At 40.6% G+C, this 26,929-nt stretch overlaps 1 protein-coding gene across 3 annotated transcripts in view; it reads left to right on the top strand.

The window, feature by feature from the left end:
• fgfrl1a (fibroblast growth factor receptor like 1a) overlaps positions 1 to 26,929 on the top strand; it is a 66,787-nt gene that overhangs the window by 28,549 nt on the left and 11,309 nt on the right. For all 3 annotated transcript variants that reach the window (XM_026182139.2, XM_080304457.1, XM_080304462.1), the window contains one exon: positions 26,188 to 26,265. In XM_026182139.2, coding sequence (XP_026037924.1) covers positions 26,188 to 26,265 — 78 coding nt within the window. The remainder of the gene's footprint in view (positions 1 to 26,187; positions 26,266 to 26,929) is intronic.

Consider the following 26,929-nt stretch of genomic DNA (forward strand, 5'->3'; position numbering starts at 1 on the left):
TAAAATGTGTGCGTGTGTTTGTGTGAGTGTGTGGTTGTTTATTTGAGGACTTTTGCATGCGCGTATGTTCATGCGTCGTTGTGAGAAGATTTATTGGACCACCAATAAAGTGAAACCAAAAAAGATTTTTTTTCTGCTCTACAAACCACAGTGACCTTCAAAAAAACTGAAAAGGCGAGGCAAGCTTCTCTTTCGTACTCCCGCAGTCTTTTCGTGCAGTTTCTTCTCTTTTGTTCTCCCTTATTCGCTTTTCTTTAACTTTGTCTTTTCATATTGTGAATTTTTTTTTCTTTTACTAGAGCAATGAATTATAGAACATTTATAGCTTAAACCAGATGCGATGACAATGAAAGCATGTCTGGAGCAGAATTGGGAAACTGTGCATAAAAAGGACGGAAGGAAATGGCTTGGAGTCGTGTGTGTGTGCGTGCATGCTTGCATTTAGGCGTGCTTTCAGTGCATGTGCGCATAAAAATGCGGTTTTGAGTTTTAATGAGCACGTGCGTGTGTGTCAGTGTGCATATGCAGGTCTGTTCGCAAGTGGGTGACATGATGATTTGTGGTGATTTAAGAGCTCAACCATAGCAGCTGACATCTGTTCATAATTGGAGAACAAAGCGCAAAGACAGGCAGAGAAAGATATCAAACCTCGACCTAACGTATGTTTGAATAAATACGGTTGTACATGATTTATGTTCATCAAGCCGTGGCTACGTAATGAAGACTGAAGCAAGACAAATCACAACATTAAACATGACAAATGGCAAAAACCAAAGCAGGACTATGAAGAAAATTGATTTAGAAAATTATTGTTTCTTCAATAACATCTGGTGATTTAATGCCAGGATTAGCCCAGTAATAGCAGTGAACTCCTGACATCACACAGCTCCGCCCTGTTTGTCATGAAACTTTAATGTGGTACTGCACACCAAATAAATGGTTTCACATCGTTGCCTGAGACTGCTTGTTTCCTGGTAGGCCTGCACTTCTTTGACAGCAAATCCAGCTCGTTTTTGCACGTTCAGTCTTTCTTCATTAAACTGCATTGCATGTGTGAGACCGCAGCTGTCTTCCGGCCAGAAGCTAACACATGAGATCACGTTGCAGACCAACATCATCTCGCCATCCGTCAGTTTCTCCATCCTGATGCCCCCTCTTATTTCGTGTTCTCAAATTTCTGATTTTTTTAATTGAGATATCTGGTGCCTCATCTGAAGAGGATGTAGTGGCAGCCAAGGTTTGCAACTTAATTGGTGTGAGTCACACGCAAAGAGAGAAAAGTATGTGTCTGTGATTGCGCAGAGCTTAAAATGAATCTCAAGTAACCCAGTGTCTTGCCCTCGCTACCTCATCCACCTACTTGACAAATTAACCATTTCTGCTCAGGTTAGTTGGTGTTCACTCTAGCATTTGAGGCCTTACAGGAAGTAGGTCCTCAGTAAAAAGCGCAAAACATTAAAAAAGCTGTCATTTTAAGATAGAGCCCAGAAATCATCACGTTGTTTACCCCTCCTCCTCTTGAACTTAAAGATGCCTTAATAGCAGGGGATCTGGTTCCAGGAGAAGTTCCCTTCCTTTGTCTCTCCTTATGGAAATACCTGTTTCATTATAGCGCATAATTTTATTAGATTCTCAACTGAAGAAGTCTCAGCTGGGAATTTTTAATAATGTATGGTAAAAATCAGAAATAAGTTACATTGTATTCCAGAAGTCTTTGCATTTAAAAATGACACGAGCTTATGCTTGATTCGGCCAACAGTTGCAGAAAGTTAGGGCAGAGTTGAAAGAGTGTATGTGCGCCTGTTTCTTCGCCTGTCACAGTCATTTTGTTCGGTTCCGCATCACATTTGTTCCATTCTCTTTGGTCCTGCTTTTGTTACAACACGCCGCCCTTACAGTGAAGTAGACAAAGCTGTTGCTCCGGATATCAGGGTGGCACTGTGGAGATGTAAACATGCTGGTGTGTATGCGTGCGTGTTCAGGCAGATATGACGCAGCAGAAAGAACGGGTTCAGGTTTCAAAAGCTGTTTACCACCTTGTTGTTTCTTGTAACGATAAACATTAAGATGCACATGGATATATTTACTGCATCTTTTTGCATATACATGTCAACAAGACGGGACAGGAAAATATTTGTCCAATCCCTCACATGCACATGTCACCGGCAAATGTGGACAAAATACAGATGCAAACTGACATCAGCACAGTCGCACACTCCTCAGAGGCCCCTGCCTCCATTTCACGCTTGTCTGTCCCACATCCTCTCGTTCTGCCTCGTTTCACTTCCAGCAAAGAGGAGGAAAGAAGATGGACATGGGGGAGACGCAGCAAAAGAAAACAGAGCCGTCAACAATGCCGGAGAATAAAAGAGAACAATAAAATCTACGGAAGTCTTGGAAAAGCTGTCTTAACAGGTTGAGATGCATTCAAAGCAGTGTAGGGATAAGGAGAGTTGTATCTGCTGCATCTCCTTTTACCTAACACTGAGGTGGTCTGTGGAAAATAGTAGCCACGAATACTTATCTCTCTTAACTTCTCATGCAAACTACAACCAACTCTTCTCACAGTCACCTTCTCTCTGCTTTTTTTCCCGTCCTTTTTTCATCCACCTCAAATATCCTTCTTGTATTTCTCTCAAAACCCTCCTGCAGTTGGATTCCTTCAGCATTACCAGTCAAGAGGAGACGTCTTTTCTCTTGAGCGTCTTTCACCTCCTCGTTCTTTTGCCTTCTGTTTGCCTTCATGCTCCATTAACATCTGTGTATGACCATGTGTGTGTGTGTGTGTGTCTGAGTGCATATGGCTTTTTCTCTACTGATTGTACGCCAAGTAAAGCTCACACAGACCCCTAATGGGTCTTAAATACCCCGTGCTAGCTTTGACTTCAATTCTCCGCACTAGATGCCATCTGTCAGTCAACAAGCCTTTTTCTCAAGGCCCAAGCAGTGACTCATTTTGAGGAGAAAATCCACCCAAAAACTGAAGTGAAGCACACGTTTCATATGATTACAGAGAGTGTAAGTGGTATGTCTAACTGAAGGCTGAAAACTCTTTAAATTACAGTTTTTCTATGAAATCCTCCCATTCCTCTCACTGTCGTGTGTCAGAGTTAGATTCAGAGTTAGGGAAAACTGACATCTGCTTCCACTTTCCCACTCGTTACTTCTAATGTAGTTACTGCTAGTAGTAGAAGCTAAATGCATATTGGTATCGACAATATATGGCCAAAACTTCGAAAAGCACCATCTGCTTGATTGTGGAAGAATCTAGAAGACTAGCAGGACGGTGTGCCCTGCTGCACCACAGCAACTGCGCGGTAACAGCTCAGAGGCCAAGGCACTGACCAGGCCTCCAAACTTCACAGATCTCAGTGCCGTCAAGAGTGTGTGCGCCGAGCAAACAGATCCACAGGAGCCAAAGTATCCATCCAGACTGCTTAAGTATTACCAAGGTAGTTTTAACATTGTGGTTGATTCATAGATGTTGTATTAATGTGTTACTGTTGGGTTATCAGGTGAGAGCCGTACGTGTGTCAGAAAGATTAATGGGCTGGGAAAAACCATTAAGCTTTAGTGCAGGTAACTTTCTTTAAAATTACACGTTCTGACAAACTTATAATGTAGCAATTTAATGCTGTAATTGCTTTTTTTTAAGTCAACTTAATAGCAAATACAGCTGTTGAGTAAAGACAGTACTGCTCAGTATGCAGAGTATTTCTGTTTTACTGGCACTCGACCTCTACGTATCCTCTCCGTCTTGCTCTTTGCTGTATTCTGCGCTCTGTTAATTCTGTTTGAGGAAGGAATTTGATCTTAACTTCATTTACCAGCTCCTCAAAACTCTAAAGCAAACACATTTTCACCCTTGGTTTCCACAGCAACTCTCCCACAGCTAATCTGAGGTGTAATGTTACCTCTCTGTGTGTTTTGGCACAGCAGCGTCCTTTGAGTGAAAAACATGAGACTAATAAGAAATGTAGCAGGGTTTTATATGTATCATTTGGTGCCCCATCACTCACATCATGAAGTGCACTCCGTCCCCAGATATGGGTAAAACTACACGAAACTGAAAATTTGAGGATGCGAGATGCTTTAAAGTATCTCAGTTTGTCAATTAAGGCGGACGTGTCCAACAGTGATAGAAGATGGGAGAATCTGAAAGGCAGGGAGGGTGAGGACATATCACAATGAAAGCAAGCTAGACTGGAGGAAATATAATTGTAGAAACTGGGTTTGAAGTGGAAGAGTGGAGAGCTAAGGTTATAATTCTTTAAAAGGTCTTAAAGGTAAATGTTTTTCTATAAAAATCTACCATTTTGTATTATGGACAATTAAAAAATGTTTGGAAAAAATCTATATTTTTAATAAATTCACAGAACACATGTCGCATTACATTTATGCCGAACTAGACATCGGAACCACATCTTGTTTTTTCGATGGGGTACTAAGAATTAGTGCGCTGTGTGCTTCTGATGACCATCAATGACATAGGTAAGTGCAAATTCAGTAACATTTTATTAATTCTTATTGATTTTGGTTGTTATAAACTCATAAAATTGCTTCCAAAGGGTTTAAAACCCTTAAATCTAACTGTCTTTAAGCATAGGAACCAGAGATTACTGTGTGACAAAACATTTTAATTTAAGATGCTCTGTTTTGCAAAGTTTTTACACAGTCGTATAAGCTTAAGAGAAGCTCTTAACCTCTTAACTTTGAATAGACAGAAAATGTCAGCATGATTACCAATTTAATCTCTATTTTAAACCAAAAAAGAGTCATAATCCAAACTTACATTTTTTGATAACTGTCCATCCTGGACATCAGACACCACAAAAGATAACTGCAGATAAAAGTATACATTTTTAACAAACAAATGATACATTTAGAGATCACAGCCTGCTGTTAGAGAATCAACAAGTTAAGATGTGAGCAGGTGATTTAGCAGGGAGAGCTCGGTGCAATTGTAAGAGGCATCGACAAAGCCTCTCAAGGAGACACTCGCTGTTTCCAGAGTGGGTCCTTATGGGAGATGTGTCCTGCACCCCCATCACTTAACAGCCACCCACTGCCACTCCAAAGCCTCACCCCACCTGCAAATGAAAGCAAACAAGGTGCTTCGGAGAGCCTCTCTGCATAACTTGCAGTCCCTCACACAGAGCAACAATGACGCTACAAACTCACAGCAGTGGGGTTAACCTCTCCAAAAAACTAATTGGTGAAGTCTCTCACACACACACACACTACAAATGACTGGGAGGAGGGGAAGATGGAGGAGAGGAGGGAAGAAGGAGGGAGGAAATGAGGGATTAAGAAAGAGGAGGGAGTAGCGCAACAGATAACTAACATGTAGTACGTCAAATAAATCTGTGAATAATGTAAGTTATATAATAGTTGGATAATAGTGTATCTCTGGGTTCTGTTTAAACAGATAAACAATACTTTAAACTGCTGAAACCATGAGGGATACTGCAGCACGATATTTCCATTTAAAAATACTTAAATATGCGATTAGCTATGTGATATGAATCAAATGATATACTGATCAAGACAACAACAAAAAAAGTTTCCGAAAGTTTTACAAAGAACGAAGGAAAGGGAAGTGAATGGCTGAGTGTGGGTATTCGTGCCTGATCGGAGGAGTTAGCAGGGGAGCTGAACTTCTGAATAGACAGCTTAGTGGCCATTATACGGTCTAGAGGATTAGTCCTGTTAACTATTGTTACCCTCAGGGGGTAGCAGCACACACACACACACACACACACAAATACGCAAGCATTCATGCTGCCATACCTAGACGCGTGTATTTTTTTCCTTTTTATACACTAATTTTATTTATTTATTTATTTATTTATTTTCTATCACATAGATATTAACTCATGCGCAGATAACTTGGAACACACATGCCATACACCCCCACCCTCCCACCCTGCCCTGTAACTCCATAATAGGCCAGTCTATTGACAGACCTGCTTGTTCGCTCGAGGAGTCTTTTCTCATTAAGACCAGGATTTTGTCGCTGGCCCCGCAGGCTCCATTGTCCACTTAGAGCACGTTATTAGGCCTTCCCTCTGTAACAACCCCCGTGCTGAATAGACCTGAGAGGAGTGGAGAGCCTGCGGAGGGCAGAACAGGGTCTGGCAATTAGCAAAGACATGTTTGAAGAGAAAAGGGGGGGGAAGAATGGAGAACTGGGGGAGAAAGAGCGAGCAGACCTGTGCTACAAAAAGCTTTCGTTTGAAGTTTTAGAAACTTTTGTCTGCTTTTGCTGCTTTCACTGTTGTGCCGTCATCAAAGCCAAAGACAGGTTCTTCAGCACACACCATCCCTCCTCCTCCTCTTCCCTTCCCCTCTGTTCTTTTCTGTTCTTCCCTCGTTTGTTACTCTTCTCCTCCAAAGTGCATTTGTGTCCACGCTGAAAGGCTCTGTATCTTCTGCGTTCGCTTTGATGTCTTAATGACGACATGGAGAGCAAATTATTCTCAGCGATTCCCTCCTTTATTCTCTTTTTGTCACTTTTTCGGATTCCAGCAATTACATCTGGCTTTTCCAGATGTCACTGCACTGACAGCAAGCAGGACAGGATACGACAGAACAACTCACACTGAGCTGAATAAAAAGCAGCAGGCGTGGAAAAACTTGTTCCACTTATCAAAATGTTTATCGCAGTTTGAACTATGCATCCCAAAGCTGGTGCTCTATCTGGATTTGATGAAGCCTTGTTGACTTGTCAGTGTTTTCCTGTCATGTGTTTATAGGTATGCAGTCTAAACAGTTTTTTTAAAGCTGCCTCTATTTCATATCTATTTAAGCTTCAGGAAGTTTGATTAAATGCTTTATCTCGCCTATTTCTAAACGTTCGGCATAGCTGGAATGAAATAAGCAAAGAAAAAATATGATTAGAGAAAATTACCGCAGACAGAAATATCTTAAGAAATTACATGTAATTTGAAACAGATAACGTCACCATTAAAGAAGAAATGAGCTCCAACAGACGGGTTTTGTTCCGAGCCATCAGGTGTGCGTCTGCATGTAGTTACTTGCATAATTTTGCAGCATTCCAGCGCATTATATTTCACCAAAATGCATGCACAATACATTTCCCTCTCTGTTCTCTGGGTAAGATGTGTGTGTAGTTTTCCCCATGGTTCTTAGGCAAATACAGCAATGGGTCTACGGCGCCTCTGCTATCAGGCCTGAGTTTGATCAGTGTGACAGTATCCTGAAAACTGATACACTCACACGAAAACACACACCACACACTCTGTGGCCGTGACCTCAAGCTCCTCTCCACAATGCTGTTTTCTAACGCTGTTTGCATTTTAATGAGTATGTGATATTTGGAGATTTAAGTGCTGCGTCAGCCTCCCTCCCTCCTTTTTTTTTGCCTGAACATCTCAATCCTAAATTTGTGTTGTGATTTATTCTGTGTTCATCGCCATGTAAGTGTTTATGTATCAAACATACTGAATTTAGCACTTTGACATAAGATTATACACAGTTGCATCCATCCATTCGCGTCCGCTTCTCCTTTTCAGGGTCGCGGGGGGCGCTGGAGCCTATCCCAGCTGTCATAGGGCGAGAGGCGGGGTACACCCTGGGCAGGTCGCCGGTCTGTCGCAGGGCCAACACACAGAGACAGACAACCATTCGTGCTCACATTCACTCCCGCATTCACACCTATGGGCAATTTTGATTAATCAATTAACCTATCCTCATAAACTGCATTATCTCGGTGGGAGGAAGCCGGAGCACCCGGAGGGAACCCACGCAAACTCCACCCAGAAAGACCGCGGCCTGATGGTGGAATTGAACTCAGGACCTTCTTGCTGTGCTGTAACAGTGCTAACCACCGTGCAACCGTGCTGCCTGCACAGTTGCAATCAAGGCTAATATTTTTTGACAGTTAACGTTTAGCTTTACGTGTGTCTGATTTAAACTATTGTGCTCTTAGTGACCAAAAGAATAGTTACTAGTATCAGCTATAAGGTAAAACAGAAGTAAGAATATTAGTGAGAAAGGAGTGTGTATCGCTGCTGTCAGACAATTTTTAAATAATTTAAACAAGCCAGAAAGTTAACATCCAGTCGACCCATCAGATTCCTTTCTCTTTACTATACTAGTGATGGTTTGCTACATCATGACTTCAGACACCTCATTAGGTCGAAAAGACAGCGGTCCGACATACTGCATCGATTGGATCAAGGCAGACGTCTGTTTCAGTGTCCTTCGGTCATTCACAGGCTTCCAGCAGTGTCACCATGGTTTTGCTGGTTGTTAGCAGAATTTATTCACTATCAAAGAAACGTGCTATTTTGTTTTACTTTGAAGTGCATGTCAATATGTAGTTAATAGGTCCTGGGATACAGCGTGTACTTGGAACACACACAGAATGAATGCAGTTATCTTCTCTACTAAAATGTTCTCTAGGGGAGTAAAATACGACAGTTTGAGGTGAGCAAGAAAGCATCCCACTGAGTGTTGACAAAAAAGTTGCATTGTTATTAATCCACAAACAGCTCTGAGTAACAAGAATGACTGTTGAACAAAGCAGGAATTGGGGTGAGTCATGTTGAAACATGGCCCAGCGGCGCATCGTGATGTGAGGGTTAGTTTTACATTGTTGTAAATAGTTGTTCATCAAAGACATCCTCTCAGCATGTAGCCTCACACAGCAGAGCATGCCAGCAACTTTGAAGTTCAAGAAGACAACCGCATATTGTCAGCATGTACGCAATTAAATGCATACACAACAGCATGGGGACGCACGTTGGAACACCTAATGAGCACCCGTGCAGATCCGTGCCGAAACGGTGATACGTGCATGTTTGTGCAAAGTTAACAAGCTCATCCGCACACTTGTGGCATATTCACGCTCAACAGGTTCGGTGTTCGCTTTGAAGTGTGGCTAGACAGTTACATTCCAGCACGGATCACAGCAGAGTTCAGCAGTAAGCAGAGCAGTGGTCTACAGACCGGGCTCTTTGTTAGGGAATAGTAATTTCTGGGTTTCAGACTTAAAAAAATTCTACAGTTATTATTAGAACGCCAGCTTGGTGCGGGTTTTGGCAGGTTAGGAGTTGACAAGTAAGGCCCCAGTCACACAGGCCTAGACACCTATTAGCGCACAGGTGTCGAACTCCAGGCCTCGAGGGCCAGTGTCCTGCAGGTGTCCTTGATCCAACACAGCTGATTTCAATAGCTAAATGACCTCCTCAACATGTGTTGAATTTCTCCAGAAGCCTGGTAATGAACTAATCGTTTGATTCAGTTGTGTTGCCACAGGGTGAGATCTAAAACCTGCAGGACACCAGACCTCGAGGCCTGGAGTTCGACACCCCTGTATTAGCGACTGTCTGGCAACCACTGGTAACAAGGAAAAAAGGTGTAGGTGAGAGGTTGTTGGCTGTTGCTGCTTGAAATTGGTTGCAAAGAGGTATATGATGCTGCAGTTGCCTTGCTCACTAGCAGATTGCCGCAGTCGCCCACAGTTTGTATGGAAATGACTGCCAAACACTTAACGGCTAATGAAACTGAAAAGTGCACCTCACCCTGGAAACAGAGACCATTTGTTCATTTAAAGTGAATATGTTGCTTCAGCAGTGAGGCATAACTTTTACTTTGAAGACAGACGCTCTCTGTTTCCAGTTTGCGTGACACGTTTAAGGTTTCGCTACTGCTCAGTGGTTTGTTTCCAAGTGTTTGCAGACAAGTCTGCATCTTCCATGCAAACTAGAGGTCTAAGCAGCAATCTGCTAGCAATCACAGCACTCAAAACTTAGCTTTTGGTGCAACACCCTCAGCTGGTCAGGAAATATATTTTTTACTTGTTGTTTGTCCACTGTGACAAAATAGCTGTCAGTCAACTTGAATTTCATTGTTGGGAAGAGGGCGTAGAAGACGGAGCCCAATTGTACATGAGAGGAAGGGAGAAATGTATAGTGAGCAGGTGCAGGGCACATCATACAGTACCACGTGGTTTTTACCAAACATCAAACATCTTAGAACATTGTTTTATATGGTCAGACCTTTCCAGGCTTATGTATTGTAGACTCTTCATTTCACTCTCTGCACAAATTTGAAGCACTGTGTTGTTTTTACTTCTTATGGAAGTGTTCAGAAAGAAAGTGTTTTGATCAGCTTTATCAACAGGCAAGTCCTATTTTAAGTAGAAACTGAGATTTGGGAGGAAACCCAGGTAGAAAGGTTGTTTTCAGCCTCATCTACCTCTCATTGCTCCTTAGCCGCCTTGATTGCACCGATTGCCTGTTGTGAAAATGAATTAAACAATGTAAGAAGAGAAAAAAGGTTAATTGGGGACAAAACTTTTGCTAATGAGCAGATATTTGACTAGAATATAATTTGATACAGGGCAGAGCAGGGTGGGCGAGCGAGAGAATGATTGAGAGTTCAAAGTGCTGAGCCGAGGCCGTCGGTGTCTGTTTCAAAGGCGGCACGTGGCGATGGATGTGAGAGATTCGTTAATTCTGCAGAGCAGAGCACTGCCTTGAAGTTTACTAGGGTTACACGCGCAGCAGCTGGACGGACACACAGTCTCAAAAGCATACACAACCAGGTACAAATGCTGTCCACACGCAGACATAAAAGAGCGCACGTATGCTTATAGGCACCCACACACACATAAATCAAGGCAGATGCAGTAATTACAAGTTCAGCACACTCAGGTAATTTTATGCATAAATACAAACCCGTCGGTACAAAAACAATAATTTGTAGGACATACATTTAACTTTATTAAATGTTTCATTTGCAGCCAGATTTATTCTTTTGCTTTTTAACGCATAATAGTCGTTTAACACTGACACAAGCACATTGCTGCTGTTTTCGCATCCTTGAGGAACTGCTGCAGCGTTTCTGCCCCCTGCTGAGCAGCAGGTTTGTCACTTGGCGAGGAAGCAATAATTTATCGATGGAGACATCATCTATTTTTGGAAGATGACAGTTGTTTTACGAGCCAGGATGATTTGAGGCTGGAGCAAATTACTAAATATATCTGACTTGGTGCAACATTAAGAGCCGGTGCATTTTCTGCATCCTATCAGATCATATACCTCAGTGTCTATTTAAGTTATCGGTCTGCAGTATATTTGTAAAGCAATGTCTCAAACAAGTTTTTCAAATAGTTTTTTAATGTAATTAATTTTTTATTTTTTTTGGTTTGTTTGTTTTTTGTTTGTTGGTGAAGTCACTGGTAACTAGTCAGACTTAACGCTTATGTAAAGCACACCTGGTGGACAAGTGTGTGGGAAAATAAGTCATGCACGTTGTCCAGATCATTGACGAATAGTGTTTTAGTCACAAATGTTTCGAGTTTGAATGCTGTTATTGTTACTACCACATTCTTTAGTGCTGTGTTTTTGCTGAAACTTGTCGCTCCAGTTCATTTACAGCAATGCATATGTGCATCCTTTCACATGCATGTTAAATATTGTTTAACCCATCTATATAGTACATTGACACACTTGGTTTCCACTTTTGTTATCTCAGAGGCCCTCCGTCATCCCCTCTGAGCAGCAAACGTGAAGTAATTCAGTAATTCCACTGAATCATTTCTGACCTTGTCTGGATTGCCTCCATCATGGCTAAAGCTTTACACTGCAGCTGTATGTTTGCCAGATTCCTGCATGGCGTCCATATTGTCTCCATTTTTGGCTAATCTCTGTTTGTGTTCAGTGCTTGACCCTGCTCCTCTTTCAGCGAAGTGTGAACAGTGATGTAAAACAGCTACACGAATAAGCGCACATGCAAAGATTTATATACCATCACAGTAACACACAGATGGAAAAAAGGGTGAAAAGGAAAAGTAAGAAGAACAAATTAAATACTTTACTTTCATACTGAGGCTTTAAAAAACTAAATAAACCTAGCCAGATGCTTGTGCTACACAGACACACACCCACGTACTTCACATTAACCAACACACAAAGAAAATTGAAAACTTGATCCTTTACTGTATGTTTTCAGAACTCATAAATCCCATTGCTGTGTGATGTTTATGAGGGAGTGTGTGGAACCACTTGTGCCTGTATGTTATTTCACCACCCTGTTGATATTTTACGCTCTGACACAGTCCATGTTCGGGGTTGGAGGAGCTCAAGATACTTCATGTGTTGGTTTTTCGTGACTAAACCGAGGCCTCATTGTTGTATTAAGTCTGACCGCCAAGGGTCACAGTTTCTGAAAATATACCATACATATAAACAACTGCTGCAAAACGGATCTGCACTTATTAACACTCCATAAAAACCTAGCATGCTAATCACATATTGTGTATTTAAATAATATCAAATGGTGATTGAATAAGACAGGATTTGTGCTTTGTCAGCTGGAACAGATATCACTGAACTCTCATTACCGTATATTCTTCTGGCACATTCTGGTGAATCTTTTTGCAACTACTGACTCATTGTAGCAGAAATGAGGAGGAAATAAAATTGCTATCGATCCCAGATGGAAAAATCCCGTTCCTTTAGTTAGGGCCTGGGCTCAGCAATAGGAAAACAGGTAGAAGCCCTCAATTGTGTATTATTATGTTGGTATATTACGTTTCAATACATTCAGGACACTATATGGATAAAACTATTCTGCCTTACTCTATTCTATAGGTTTAACGTGTAGGTAGGTTTATTAATGGTACACCGGTAAGCCACCTGAGAGATAATTTAACTATATATATTAGGGGTGCAAAGATACACAAAATTCACGGTTCGGTTCGGTTCAATACTTTGGTGTCACGGTTCGATATTTTTTCGATACAAAAAAATGTTCATGCCTTTTTAATTTGTCATTTATTAAAATTATAAATATATATTTTAACTCAAAAGTACAGTTTTTAAAATTAATGTTGCTGAAACAACAAAATAATAATAATAAAAATAAATCTATCTGATCGAGAAATCACTCATCTTTGGAAAAGAGAGTTTATTACAGAGAAATGGCTCTTTCCAAAATAAAAGCTCTACTATACGCTTCTTCTGGGATATATTCTCAGCAGCATATTAAACATATCAGGTCCCCATAAGGAGAATCATGTGCTAACACTGTCTAAATGACTCAGGTAAAGTTTGTAGCATGCATGCTTGTTGTTTTTGTCTGCTTCCACTTGTCTTTGCGCTAGGATGATGTCGGCGTAAATGTGCAGTCATATTCGTTGTGTTCCCACTAGTGCTGTCAGCGTTAATCTCATTAAAATGACGTCAACGCCATGAAGCAGCAAATCTCCGTTAACAAGTTACCGCGGATTGCCCTGTGCGTGGAGCTGGACAGCGTCAACACCTTAACAAGATAACTGCGCTAACCCACTAGTTCCCACCAATTGAGCATTGCGTGGCACATTCGACATACTGTTTTACTTTTGTTCATGACGCGCTTACCTTCAGGGTCATACGTCACATGAAAACCAAAATAGTTCCAAACGCCAGCTCTGAATGAGGGTGGGGGAGGTTCAATTTGCCATGTTGCAACGAGCTTAGCTTCTACCTTGCTAGCTTGTGCTGCGCTCAGTGGATCTGCACTCGACAGTGCAGCCTAGGCGGAGTAATTGAACGCAGATCCACCGAGCGCTCAACACAGACAGCATCGTCAGAAGAAAAGTTGATAAAATAAATAAAAAAATTTGTATTGTTCGATACATATGCGTACCGAACCGAAAGCACTGTATCGAACGGTTCAATATCGATACGAGTATTGTTGCACCCCTAATATATATATATAGATATATTTATATGTAGACATACACCCCTTAGATGTCGTGGATATCTTGGTTAGCACTTGGTTACCACTTAATATGTATGCAACCATAATACCGATAGAGTCCATTTAGTTTTCTATAGCAGTTGCATTTGAAAGTAATTTGAACTATGGCACAGACCTTCAGCTACTTTTTATTATTACTATCACTGTCGAGTTTCAGAAAAATCGAAGGATTGATTTTAAGTGTGCCATATTTTCCAAACAACACAGTAATAACGACGGCCCGCTAGCATGCTCTACCAAAAATAGTGCTTTGTTGTGTATCTGACGGACGAAAGCTAAACAGGTCCACTGAAGTTGCAGCATTTTTACAAACCAATTCTGGTTCATCCGTGTCATTCAACGAGCCGCTTTTGCTCTTCTCATTCTGCGTCTCCGCCATGTGCGTATGTAAACAAAGTCACTATCGCGATATTTCATTTTCCTATCGTTGCCCAAAATTACACCGGTATTACCGTGAATGGTATGATATAGCCCAGCCCTACATCTCGTGTTTTTAAACGTACAATAATTTTCCATTAAACTTGAACTTTGGCAGCACAAGTGCGCTCCATTTTACAGAGGAGAAAATGTGTATCATAACAGCTTTCATTGATTATGAAAAATATAAATTCACTGCTCACTAGTGTTTCAAGTATAGTATTTATTACATACATAATGACACTGTGGTAAACGCATGTAATGAGGAGAAATTTGAGTTTATTGTCCTGCTTTATTCTTCAGACACAGTGTGGACAAGAGCACTGACTTGTAGCTTATAAACTTAATATGAATTAATTTAGAAAAGGATTTGTTAGATAGAGAACAAAGGGAACACTACAGTTTAATACAGCTGTACAGTGGATCTGTACTGAGAAGTCTGTAGCTGTTGCGAGCCTATAGGGTGGTAGGATTTACTTCCTGGAACAATTTTTTATTGCCAAGCATTTTTAGCCAAAACCCAACTCTCTGGCTTAAATTAGTTACCTGGAAGCATCAGCTAATTGAGGATTTGGTGCATAGGAACTGGGAATTTTAAGGGCTTTTCTGTTCTCAATGGGTTTTTTGTTGTTGTTATTCAACACTCGTAGCTACACATGCAGTCAGAACTTAATCCAAGCAGGTTGTGCTTTCAAGAAAATGAAAAGGGGGGAGGGGGGTGCTTTGAGGGGCAAAACACACGAGCACCACAGCAGTTCAGGTCATAGCAACCACTGTTGGGTGTAACAAATGATTAAAGTTTGCATTAGTGTAATTGCATTCCATTTTTAAGTAATGCAGTAATGTAACAAGTTACTTTAATAATGCAGTAATCACATTACAGTTATGTTGTTACTTGTGTTGCAAAGGTTCTTCAGTTATCTGCATGCTGGTTGGTTAAAAAGTGTTTGTTTGTTTTTTCTTCCATTCATGTCACTGAGCAACATGAAAGTAACGAATGACTTTTTCCAGGAGGTAGTTAAGTAACGTGCTGCGTTAGTTTTTACAAAAGTGTTGTTTAAAGAACATTTAGGCCAAGTTACTGACACAAAGAACAACTAAGCAGATTTTTAACTTTTGTTTTATAAGCATTTTATTCCATGTGTGTTTTCAGTATAGACGTGAAAAGACATTTAGAAAGCTGAAGGTTTAATTAATTTTGTGTATTCGAAATTACCAGAAATTACTTATGTAAGTTGTAGACCAGAGCCGCATGTTCCATTATTGAATCCTTTTTATTCTTTTTGCGTTTTTACATAGTTTCAAAACTTACATTTGGTAAGATGATTGGTTATTTGTAGCAGGCTGGTTCTTAGCAAGTGTATCCTATATTAGACTATCTAAAGCAAAGAAATCTGAACTATTGCCACAAGGTCACTGTAGTAGGAAAGCTTTTTGTCGCTTTCTACCCAAGTGTTACTGATGAGATAGTACTCTGACTGTATTCCTTGCACTGTTAAAGCATGTATGCGCACTTGCACTTGATTAAAAGATCAGCAAAGAACATCATCGGTTTTTAGAGTTCAAGAAAATGTATATTTTGTGGATTTATGGAGTGCTCCCAATCTGTCAAACTCCGCTCTTTGTAGCCAGAAAATCTGGGTTTTTCGTATGATTAGCTTTAGAATATTTTCTGGTTTCTTCTTGACCTTACTGAGTGACTGACAGTTGGACATACAGACTCAGACATGCCACTGCGTGGTTATGAAATACAGCCAAGCCTCAGGTGAATGTAACAGATCTGACATAAACCAGACACACACGCACAGATGGTTAACCCAACAGTGGAAAGCAGCACCTCTACCTCCTCAACGCATGATGCTATGATAGTTTTTTCCTACAAATGTGTGTGTGCGTGCGTGTGTGTGTGTGTGTAGACAGAGTGGAAACAGCAGGTTGCCTTTATTCATGACCATACAGTCACCCTCCTCTCTCATGCATCTACTCATACCTTACACACACACACACACACATACAGGTGGCTGTAATTAGTGTGTAGAGCCCATTCATGGCACAAGATCAAACTGTGGGCCGCTCAGTTTCAGGAACTACAGAGCCCTGTTCAGAGTTAGACATACTCACTTAACCACATTCATTGATGCACGCACCTTTGCTCTGTAGTCCTCATGCTGTGTTTCTAATGTGATGCTGGCATACGAGAGGCTTCCCCTTAAAATGTTTTTGTTTAGTCTGCTCATTCAAAAGAGTTCTGTTTGACTTAACAGCAGAAACTTACACACTGTGTAAGTATTTACTTCAGCGAGGAGAGAATACAGAGAGAGAAGGTGGAGAGCAGGGGATTATGGGTTAGATAAGCCTGAAATGTTCAACATCTCCAATCAGCCATAAGACTACACACATTTGGTTTTTGCTGCAACGGTAGGCAGAATCTACACAGCTGGGAACAAGGTTATGAAAGCAGGAATAATGCTGCTGGAGAAAATCACACAGCTCTGAGCGGTCAGCTTTTTCATTCTGGTGATCAGGGAGCTTTCTCTGTGAGTTTATTTGACGTTTTTTTGGCATTCCGTCTCTCGGTTGGGTTTATTTAGTCTTCTGAAAGCCTTGATGGTAAAAACACTTAGTGGTAAAACTCCTTTATTTCATTGTGTTCCTTTAGTTCATCAATGATATACTTGGTAATAGTCCATAGATGTTCCGCCTTCATATGAGCAGAATATGTGCAGAACTGTGCAACTGGCCAGTCAGTTAACTTTACAAGGCTTTGATTTATTGTAAACATTGTTTTTTACGTTTTCTAAGACCTTATTTATGCAGCCAGCCTCTCCGAACAGCCTATCTCGGTCAATCAGGCCGGCTGACTCTGTTATTTGCTGCAAACGACTGCTGAAAACTCATTTCTATAGGTTAACCTCTCCTTCCCCTTCATTTTTGGCCATAGTTTGCAACCATTTGCATGTATGTGTGTAATTTGGAATGAATGCCTGCCGGTATGACTGATTACGTGTCTGTATGTTTGAGCAAGTTCACTTATCTTCAGTGTGTGGCTTTTATTTGAACTGTAAAGCACTTTAGAACTCTGTGTTTTGAAACATGCTATGCAAATAAAGTTATTATTGTTCTTACTTTATCTCCAATTTCCGAGGCCCACTACAGTATTTAAAAAAAGACTTCCCCCAGTTTCATTTGAAACTGGATCTAATATATAATAAAAAAAGGTTTTTGTCTGACGTATTTTGCTTAATAGCTAACTAAAATATGCCTTTGGTGCCTCTATTTCAACCCCACAGACAGTTCTGTGTTTAAAGCTGGCTTAGCTGTATCTGTTGGTGCAGCATAGCTGAATAGTGAGGTAAATGTTGCTAATTTTTGTTCCACTAAAACTTATGAGCTGATATGGATAAATGAGGAAAATGTTTTTGGAGCTTACTGAGTTTGGAAAAACTGAAAAGTAGCTGCTGCTGGTTTCCAAAATGATCTGCCATATGCACCTCTTTTCAAATTCATCCAGCGTTAAAAAGTTACATTGCATTCGGGACTCTAGTCAGTCAGAGTCCTTACCTTGCTTTAAAATACAAAATCAGAATTAAAGATTTCCTGGATGTCACCCCACCTTTATCCTCACACACATGCACCCTGAGCCGTCTCAGATTTTCCCTTATTTTAAAACACATGCTGCTAAGGAATGCTAGGTAATCAACCCCATATTTAGATCGCCTCGTGAATTAGTTGAGTGCGTGTTTCTGTTGGATTTGTTCACACCAAATAGGTCAGAAAGCTGGAATCAATTTCCCTGCCGAACACTGATGTGTGTTCATCATATTTCAGAGTCCAGGATGGCACATCGTGTAGTCACATTTGTAAACAGCATCGTAAAGTTGCTCTCGTAAAAAAACAAACAAAAAAAGAAACTGGTGTACGGGGGCCAGTGGAAAGGGTTGGACTAGTGAATGGGGTTAGCTGGAAGAGAAACTCCATCAGGTGTTGGTGTGCGCATGTCTGCGTGTGTCTGCATTTGAGGGGTAATGAGATCAAATGTTCCTGAAACATTTCAGAGCAAAAGATGTTTTTCTTATGAGCATACAAGGATCTTTTTTCAGCTCAAAAATTAGTTATGCGTGTGTGTGTGCGTGAATTAGTACTTTAATGCATGATGGAAAATGTCTTCACCTCTAGCACACGTCACCAGTGTGATCACTGGCCACTAAGTAGTCTGAGCTTGCAAATGTACAAGCAGTTAATATGTCATTTAAGCCAGTGTTGCTCCTCACACGGAGCAGAAGTTAACTGCAGTGTATGAGTGTCTGCCCTGTGGATACAGCTAATAAATCTCTCTCTCCATACTGTTGCCTTTTTCTCTCCAACTCTCTTTTCATCTTTCGCTCCTGCTGCCTCCTGACCTATTCAAAAAGTCAGTCGTATCCCGTCTTGTTTGCTCTCTCTCTCTGTGTCGCAGTCCCTTTCACTGTCTCTCACTCCCATGCTGTTAATAGAGGACAAAGCAGCACAAGTTGTAATCATTTCCATAAGGCTACACAGCATCTGCACAGCCAGTAGTGGAAATCTGCGTCTGTGTGTGTGCATTTTGGAATGAACTACACATGTGCACACGTGTACACTTACTGTTTTCTCTGGAGAACATGACAGCTTTATGCATACATAAAGTGACTGCTTTTACCTATACACCATGTATCAGGGGGCAAATCTTAATTGTGCAAACGTGTTGTGTAAAATGGGTTTTGGGCAAGCGAGCTAAAGGAGAGAAAGAAGACAGAACAGAAAGGTTGATGGAAAGGTAACAGAAGTTTAGTTAAAACTTGCTGGATAAGATCTGATCATTATTTTATTATCGCTTCATCTTTAAACTTTTAAACCGGAAAAATCTGATTTGGAGAAAACAAATGTCATCAGATTATCTGCGATTACACTGAATCCAGTTTATTGTTTTGTCTATTTTCTTCACATTTGACAAGTGGGCTCGATCAGATGTGTGTGCTGATTGACTCTCAGTCAACTCTAAACATTATTATACTTAAACACCAAGTAAATAACTGACCGGGGGAATACTAGACTGAAAAACATTAGTCGTTCGGTGCAGGCAGTTACTGGCATTTTGTTACGTTTGCAGATATGGGTCGTGGAGTTCAAAGAGTCAAGTTTGCACAGTTTTCAATGAGCCACACAAAAGTGAAAGAGGACTATAAGAAGAAATGTTTTGTCAAAATATCAACCCTGCTCTTAGGTGCTGTGTGTTATAGACCTAAACTCGGGCTTTTCACTCATTATTTTATTTTTATTGACACTTTCATATTTATAGCCATGTGTTTGATGAGGCTTTTGTTTGTTCCCACACACTTAGAGGATTACATGAGCTGCTATTTACATATTAAACACAAGCCATACTGCAGAATCTGTCCACAGTCCTATATTTATCTAGAGCTACACTGTGTATATCTAACCATTTATTATAATCACTTTGGTGTAGAGTTGCAACAGACTATGCATAAATATTCTGAAAAACAATGTTGCTGGAGAGAAAAGTATGTTTGGAACGTAGGCTCGAGATGCTATGGTGTAATACTTTGTGAAAAAGAAACAGACGGATGTAAAAAGAGAAGTTTTGGATGTTTCTCTCTTTGCCATTTAAGTTTCAAAAATGTGTGTAACCTTTGGTGTTATTCCATCTCCCACAATAGTAGGCTTATAACAAAAGACAGAAACCCACAACATGTGGTTTCATTGTTTCCAGAGTCTCATTGAACTGATTGAATTATAATGATAGTGTGTTTAGGTAGAGGGTCAGAGCACTGACAGGCCAAACAGCTGCCGAAGGACAAATGTTGTTTATTCTGCTGGCTCTTATAAAAGATGGGTTTGGAGGAAGATGTATGCTAACACAACTGTACTGAAAAAATGGGATTTAACATTGTCAAACATTCAGTTCTTTTTTTAGACTGCAATTTCACCCTCTTACCCAGGTTTCTTTTTTAAATATTATTGTAATACTGTCCACTTTAAATGCCATCAGCCCATCTTGTGGCCATTATTAGATTAAATCAGTCACATAAATAATAAATAGGTGCCCTGCTCGGCCTAGTTGAAGGTCAGAATGTGCACAGGTGCTTTTTCACCACTGATAAACTAAAAGCAACCCAGTGGTCATGTGCATGTAAAGGCTGTAGTTGAATATTTTTAGCATATTATATTATTGCTTATTATTGGTAGATGAGATGAATTGCAATGCAAAATGTAGTATTTGGGCTTAATGAGTCTTTAAAACTAAAATATTTTGAACTTCTCATCCAGATTTCTAGGCACTGCGGTCTTGACTGCAGGTTCATAATAATGAACACCAAGTCATTGAGAACAACAAATTCCTTCCATCTATTTTCTTCTGCTTATTCAATTCAGCGTTCCTGGGGAGCTGGAGCCTTTTCCAGGGTACACCCTGAACTGGTCGCCAGTCTACTGCCAAACAACAAAGCATGCTCAAAAAAAAGGAAATCAAAGGAAACTATAACAGAGCTTTCAGTAAAGCTGTGCTATTATTAACTCAGGGGATTGGGGAATGGTCTTTTTGTACAGCCATCACATACAGAATAGAGACAGGTTTTCTTAATAAAATGAATAAAGTCTGACTGAAAACAGAAAGTTTTAGCTTGTCAAACTACATCTGTTGAAAAGAATAATATCTATATCTAATTCAATAATATGTTCAAAACTTTAAAATATGATTGAAAGCTACAAATATTAAATATTATTTCAAGGTAAACAGTTAATAATTACTGCTGATTTAGCTTCTTCTTTAAAATGAAAATGTAATCTGTGTAATGTTTTAAGGTTATTTTGTGGCCTCTCTGATCATTTGCACAGCATGCACTGTGGTTTAGATCCAGCTTTGGTCAAAACTGCAACCCTCTACAACAGCGGCGACCCCAACCTTTTTTGCGCCACGGACCGGTTGATGCCCGACAATATTTTCACGGACCGGCCTTTAAGGTGTCGCGGATAAATACAACAAAATAAAACTAGTACCGGTACAGAAAAAAAGAAGATTTATTCATAACACACGTGAAAAGACCCAAGAAAACCGAGTTAACGATAAAAGTAATAACAAAATAACGCTGAAAACCGATGAAAACCCTGAAAACCAGACATTTCAGACCTGGGCCTCAACTCTCGCGGCCCAGTACCAAACGACTCACGTACCGGTCCGAGGACCGCTGCTCTACAATATTTAAAGGGAGCTTAAGTGAAACTAAGTCCTCCTTGGATGAAGGTTTAACTGAACAATGGTTCTCCTTTCAGTGTTGTGTAAAATGCCTTTGCTTGTGGTAGCTCCTGTCTGAAATAAGAAGTCAAACAAGTTAGTGAAGAAAGCTGTGGCTGCATGAAGCCTGAAACTATGACGATGGTCAATTTTAGAGGACTAACAGTGGTTTACAGGGTTTGTCAGACACACAAACTCACATCAGGACTGCTGGTTTTGGCCCTGAAGCTGCAACAACCAGCGGTCAGCAGAGGCTGACCTAGAAACATCCTTTTCTCTGTCGCTTCTGCCCCAGGGTGGCTGTGGCTACAATGTAGCTGCCATCACCAGTGTGTGAATGTGTGTGTGAATGGGTGGATGACTGGATATGTAAAGCGCTTTGGGGTCCTTAGGGACTAGTAAAGCACTATATAAATACAGGCCATTTACCATTTACCATTTTCTCTCCCTCAGACATGCACACACATCAGCTTAATCGCACGCACGGAGGTTCTGTCCACATATCCAATGTCTCTCTATTAAAACGTGGAAGGACATGACCCTTTAGGAAAACACTGCCCCCTGGACACACTCGTAGATACATACACACACTGGACTGTGGGAGTCATATTTCTGAGCGTGCTCATGTACAATTGCTGCCTTTTCTCTAAAGACATGAAAGCAAATACAAGAAGAGGTTATACAAATACACACACTCTCAGAGGGGTATGCGGCCGGTTAAAGTGTGAAATGTAGCACGCTGTTGAACCATTTCCCCCCTGTAGATGTAGATTTAGACAAAGATGAATAAAAAGAAACAAAGAAGCAAAGAGGCGGAAAATGAAAAAGAGATGCAAAGCACAAGAAAGAGGAAGGAGTGAATGTTCAGTTCAGAGCCAGGCAGGAATATTTAAAGGAGCGCGACCATAAATTTTATACTCATTGTGGATTTGCACATCAGAAGCTACAAGCGCACATGTTTTTACAATTATGGCACTTCACAACAGGTAGCAAACTGCATACTTTCAGTGGAAAATATGGATTTGTATCCACTGCCTGTACAGACACAGAAATAAAGTCCTTGCACATCTTCTTCAAGGACTATAAATCTTCACAATGATACAGCAGAGACAAGCACAAAGATATTATGTACATGATGTTATAATTTGACACTGACCAGAAACATGTGGCCCAAAAACAGATGGAAAATACAAAAGGTAGGGCCAAAGTCAAACCTTTTCTTGTTTCTTGTTTTATTGTGCAGTGTTGGTTTAATTGTGGTTTTTAACCATAGTTTTTTGTACTTTCCAGACTCTTTTTAACCTGTTTTTCTACCATATACCTCACTAGTAGTGGAAACATTATGCTAAAGGGACACTTGGTGCATTCAAAGGTGATACCAAGGAATCACGAACAAGCATCTGTATGCAATGAGTATGAAGTTAGTTTGGCCAATGTCCAACATTTTGTTATTCACCACTAGACCCTCATCATCCTCATCTTTGCTGTTTCTGAATATTTCATTGTTGGCAGTCCTTACACACTGGTCTTCATGTGTGTGTGTGTGTGTGTGTCCGTGTGTGTGTGTGTGTGTATTAGCTGTTGTCAGCACCAGGCAACGTATCTGGCCGAACATTAGAAGGTGGAACAAGATCAGAAGAAAGCATTTTGTTTATTAAAAGCAGCTGAAGCAGGGAGGGTATATTTTCGACTATGTGTGTGTTCAACTTGAAACAAACAGCAAAACGTTAAGTCTGCCCCCACAGCCCTGCACTCATGTAACCGAGCTGAAGAAAGGTATGAAACTGGCTCCGCTGGCAGAAACCGTTTGAAAGCCTGGTTGTTGAACGTGCTGACAGATTGCAGATTTCACACTGAAATATGTATTTTTACTCACTAAAGGGCAAGAAGACTGCAAATCTCATTCAGTCACATTCAAAACATGAACAATATTTAGTGCAGTTGAGTCTTGGTTTGTTCTTTTGTCTCAGAGTCTCTCAGTCGAAGCCGTCTACAAGCATCTTGTATTTATAGAAGTATTTCTAGTAGCTTTGTTTAAGTAGTAGAACCTGGTACCAGGTCCTTTTTAGTAGTCTCTAAAAAGGACCTGGTACCAGTAGTTCCAAGTGAGTTGAATTGAAAATGTGACGTGAACAAACTGCATGCCACTGATTGGCCAGAGAGTGACTGCATGAGTCATGAGAGTTCTTCGAAAGAATTAAATCGGCCATTTTTGAAACCCAGCAATGACAACGCTGTGATCCAATGACAAAATACAGACGTTTACTATGGGTTTAGCAGCAGGTATACCATCGCCTCAATGTCCTCCATTGCTGTGTTGTGGTTGTGTCACATACAAATGGCATCTTGGGACTCATCTGCAATGGAAAATGACCAGTCGAGTCAAGTTGAGCTGAGGTGCTAGTAGAAAAGAGAAATTGGAGACATTTAGACCTTTTTTTGCATCTCTGAAGAACAAGTTCATCTTAAATGTCATCACAGTTTTGAATTACAGGTAATAAATATTTCCAAGGTTTTAATGACTAAGTCACCGACAAGCCACAATCTTTTAATCACGCAACATAATCATTCATTTTTTGTAGTTTTTAAAGAAATATATGGTCACTTAAGTACTTTGGATATTCTGTTTGGCTGTGCCGTATGGACAGTTGAAGGTTTTTAAAGCCTTCATCTGTGAGTGGGTCTGCAGGAGATGGCGATGGGAGGGTTTGCTTTCTGGTAAGAGTGCTAAACCACGTTCCCCCTTTAGATTAGACCCCCTTGCCGCTCAGCTTCAAACACCCTGCCTTTTCTCAGAACTAGCCGTGCGTGTGGCAGGAGGGAGAGATGAAGGGGGAGTCCGAAAGAGGGAAGGAGGAGTGAGGTTTGACAGGAATACCGGCACCTCAAGTTACCATTTAGCTAAATAATGCTAGAACACACACATCTACACATGCACTGACACACCCACGGAGAAATTCATATCACACACGCACACACACCCATAGAGACAGGAGCCCCACCACGTGGACTCCCAGTATACTATTAATACCAACCCAGAAGATGCAGGTCATGTCTTGTATTTGCATTTCATGTGTTTTTTGTTCCATCATACAAAAAGTGATGCTTTAAAGACATTTGGCGCTGCATTAAACACTCTAAGCTTTCAGGTGGTCTTCTAAAATCCCCAAAAATGGTATAGACCAGCATGCACAATAAACATCACACACAGATACACACACGTTCTGCAGGTGGTCCAAGGCTGTTTGGTTCCCTTTTCTATTCCTTTCATAACCAGCATCAGGTGTTGGTTGAAGTTTCAGGTTCAAGCCAAGCAAACCACGTACAACCCCCACATGTATTCTGACAGACCTGATATTGGACTGTATCAGACCTCCCAGCTCCCTGCCATCCCCTTTAAAGGCCCCTTTTGGATGCAATGACTCTATCTTGAAGCTTTCCCTTGCATAAAGGTTCAGACAGATGTTTGTGTCTTTTTGATAATCATTGGAGGAAGACGTGGAGAGAGAGGGAACCTGATACAGCAGCATTAAAGCAGTGTGATACTGTAGTGTGTGATTGAACACATTGTATGAAGAGAAAAGCTTGTTCCATTTCATTTTTCACCAAGGGGAAATTTTCCCTTTGCTACAAAGTTGAAGGACCAAATTTAAGACCACGGTTTCTCAGAGACGTGAGTCAGGGTTTAAAAACTGCAGGGCCTTGGGTAAGCATGGTAGGGGAGTAGCATTAATGTCAAGGCTTTCATTGCTGGTAAATGCACTAACTTACTGAATCATATTGTTTATCATTTGGTTTCCTCATTTAACAAGTATATGGTGGTGATTCACGGCTGAGTGGTTTAAAATTACACGGTGGAGAGCAGAACACTGGCTGGAAAATACGTTTGTGAAAGCCAGACTTCACAGTATACTGTAAAATAATTGTTCTCTAAATATTGCTTTGACTGAAATTACTCTTGCTTGGCTCTCAAGAAGCTTTTACACATTTAACTTGAATTTACCTGCCCTTCATCATTTCTAGGATTGTTTTACGACTTTTATTGCTGCAGAGATCTCACTTAAAAACCTGCATATCTAGAGTGAAAACAATGATGCTTCTGTATTTCTCCTTCCAGCTGTTAGGAGATAAAACAGTCCTCTGATTGTAATTTGCAGGAATCGAGCAAATAATCTTGATTTAGTTATTATTAATCTGTGACTCTCTTTCATAGTGTGTTTTTTGTTCTGTCCCCCCTCACCCCAGTCAGTCATGGCAGATGGCTGCCTGCCTGAGACTGGTTTGAGGGCGTCTTCCTGTTAAAATTGAGTTTTTCCTTCCCACTGTTGCCAAATGCTTGCTCATAGGTGGTTCTCTGTTTTTTGGGGTTTTCTCTATATTATTGTAGGGCTTTTACCTTACAGTATGTAGCGCCTTGAGGTGACTGAGGTGACTATATAAGTACATTTTAATTCAATTGAACTGAATTGATTTTACATTGAAACACTGGTCCTTTAGTGCAGCTGTAGCATGTAAAAACAGCAGTCAGACACCGATAAAATAAAACCTCCACTTTTGCATTCAGAAAGATGTTTATTTTACTTAAGCTGTACAAGTGGGCTGTTTAAAATAGTAACTTTAAAAACAAGTAATTTCAGCTATTGTTGTTTTTTTGTTTTGTTTTTTAATTTAGGGTCAATCCTCAAATCCCACCTCTTGTCTTCCTGTCTCTCTTTTTCCCTCACCAGATGATTCCAGTTCAAGAAATGGAGCAGGACCAGCCCACAGTGATTCTGAACATGCCCCAGAGCTTGCCGGGAAACTGGGTAAGCACTCGTGACTTCTCGGTTCTCATCACTATCGAGATATAAACATTTGAAAATGAGAAACAAGCTTAGAAGTGAAACCTGAGACAGCATACAGTAGCCGATTGTGCAATAAACACCTTGCACACTGTCAGGAGGGGAAATGATGAGGGTTTCTGCCCACACACAGACACACAAATACGCGCGGGCACACATCGGGGTGGCTGTTTGTGCAAGTAATTGGCTCTGACAGAGTGGAGAGCAGTCTATTTGTGTGAGGTGTGATTTGGGCGGACGCATTCCTTCCTTTCCCCCCTCCCAAGTGTTCCTGGACCCACTTGTCATGTAGCTTAACCCTTCTTTCTTTACTTGTTGTTATCACTTCATCAAACTCTCTCACCTTCACCTCTTTCTTTTTGCTCTGTCAGTTCAGACACACTTCTGCTGCACTTCTGTTTCTCTTCTGTGGTCATTTAAGCAACCAAACATACGTTTATATATAAACATCAACATAAATTCTTGCTCTGTGTTTACAGGACCTTTTATGGCATATTATCTAAACTGAATGATAAATCATCTTAAGTGCATGCACTAACACAACAGTTACACCATATATGGTATTACGCTTGTAACCTTTTTTTTCCAGAGTTAAATGAAAAGTGAAGATAGTGGAAACACCGGAGAG

The sequence above is a fragment of the Astatotilapia calliptera genome, chromosome 2 (genome assembly GCF_964374335.1).
Source record: "Astatotilapia calliptera chromosome 2, fAstCal68.1, whole genome shotgun sequence".
NCBI classification, from domain to species: Eukaryota; Metazoa; Chordata; class Actinopteri; order Cichliformes; family Cichlidae; genus Astatotilapia; species Astatotilapia calliptera.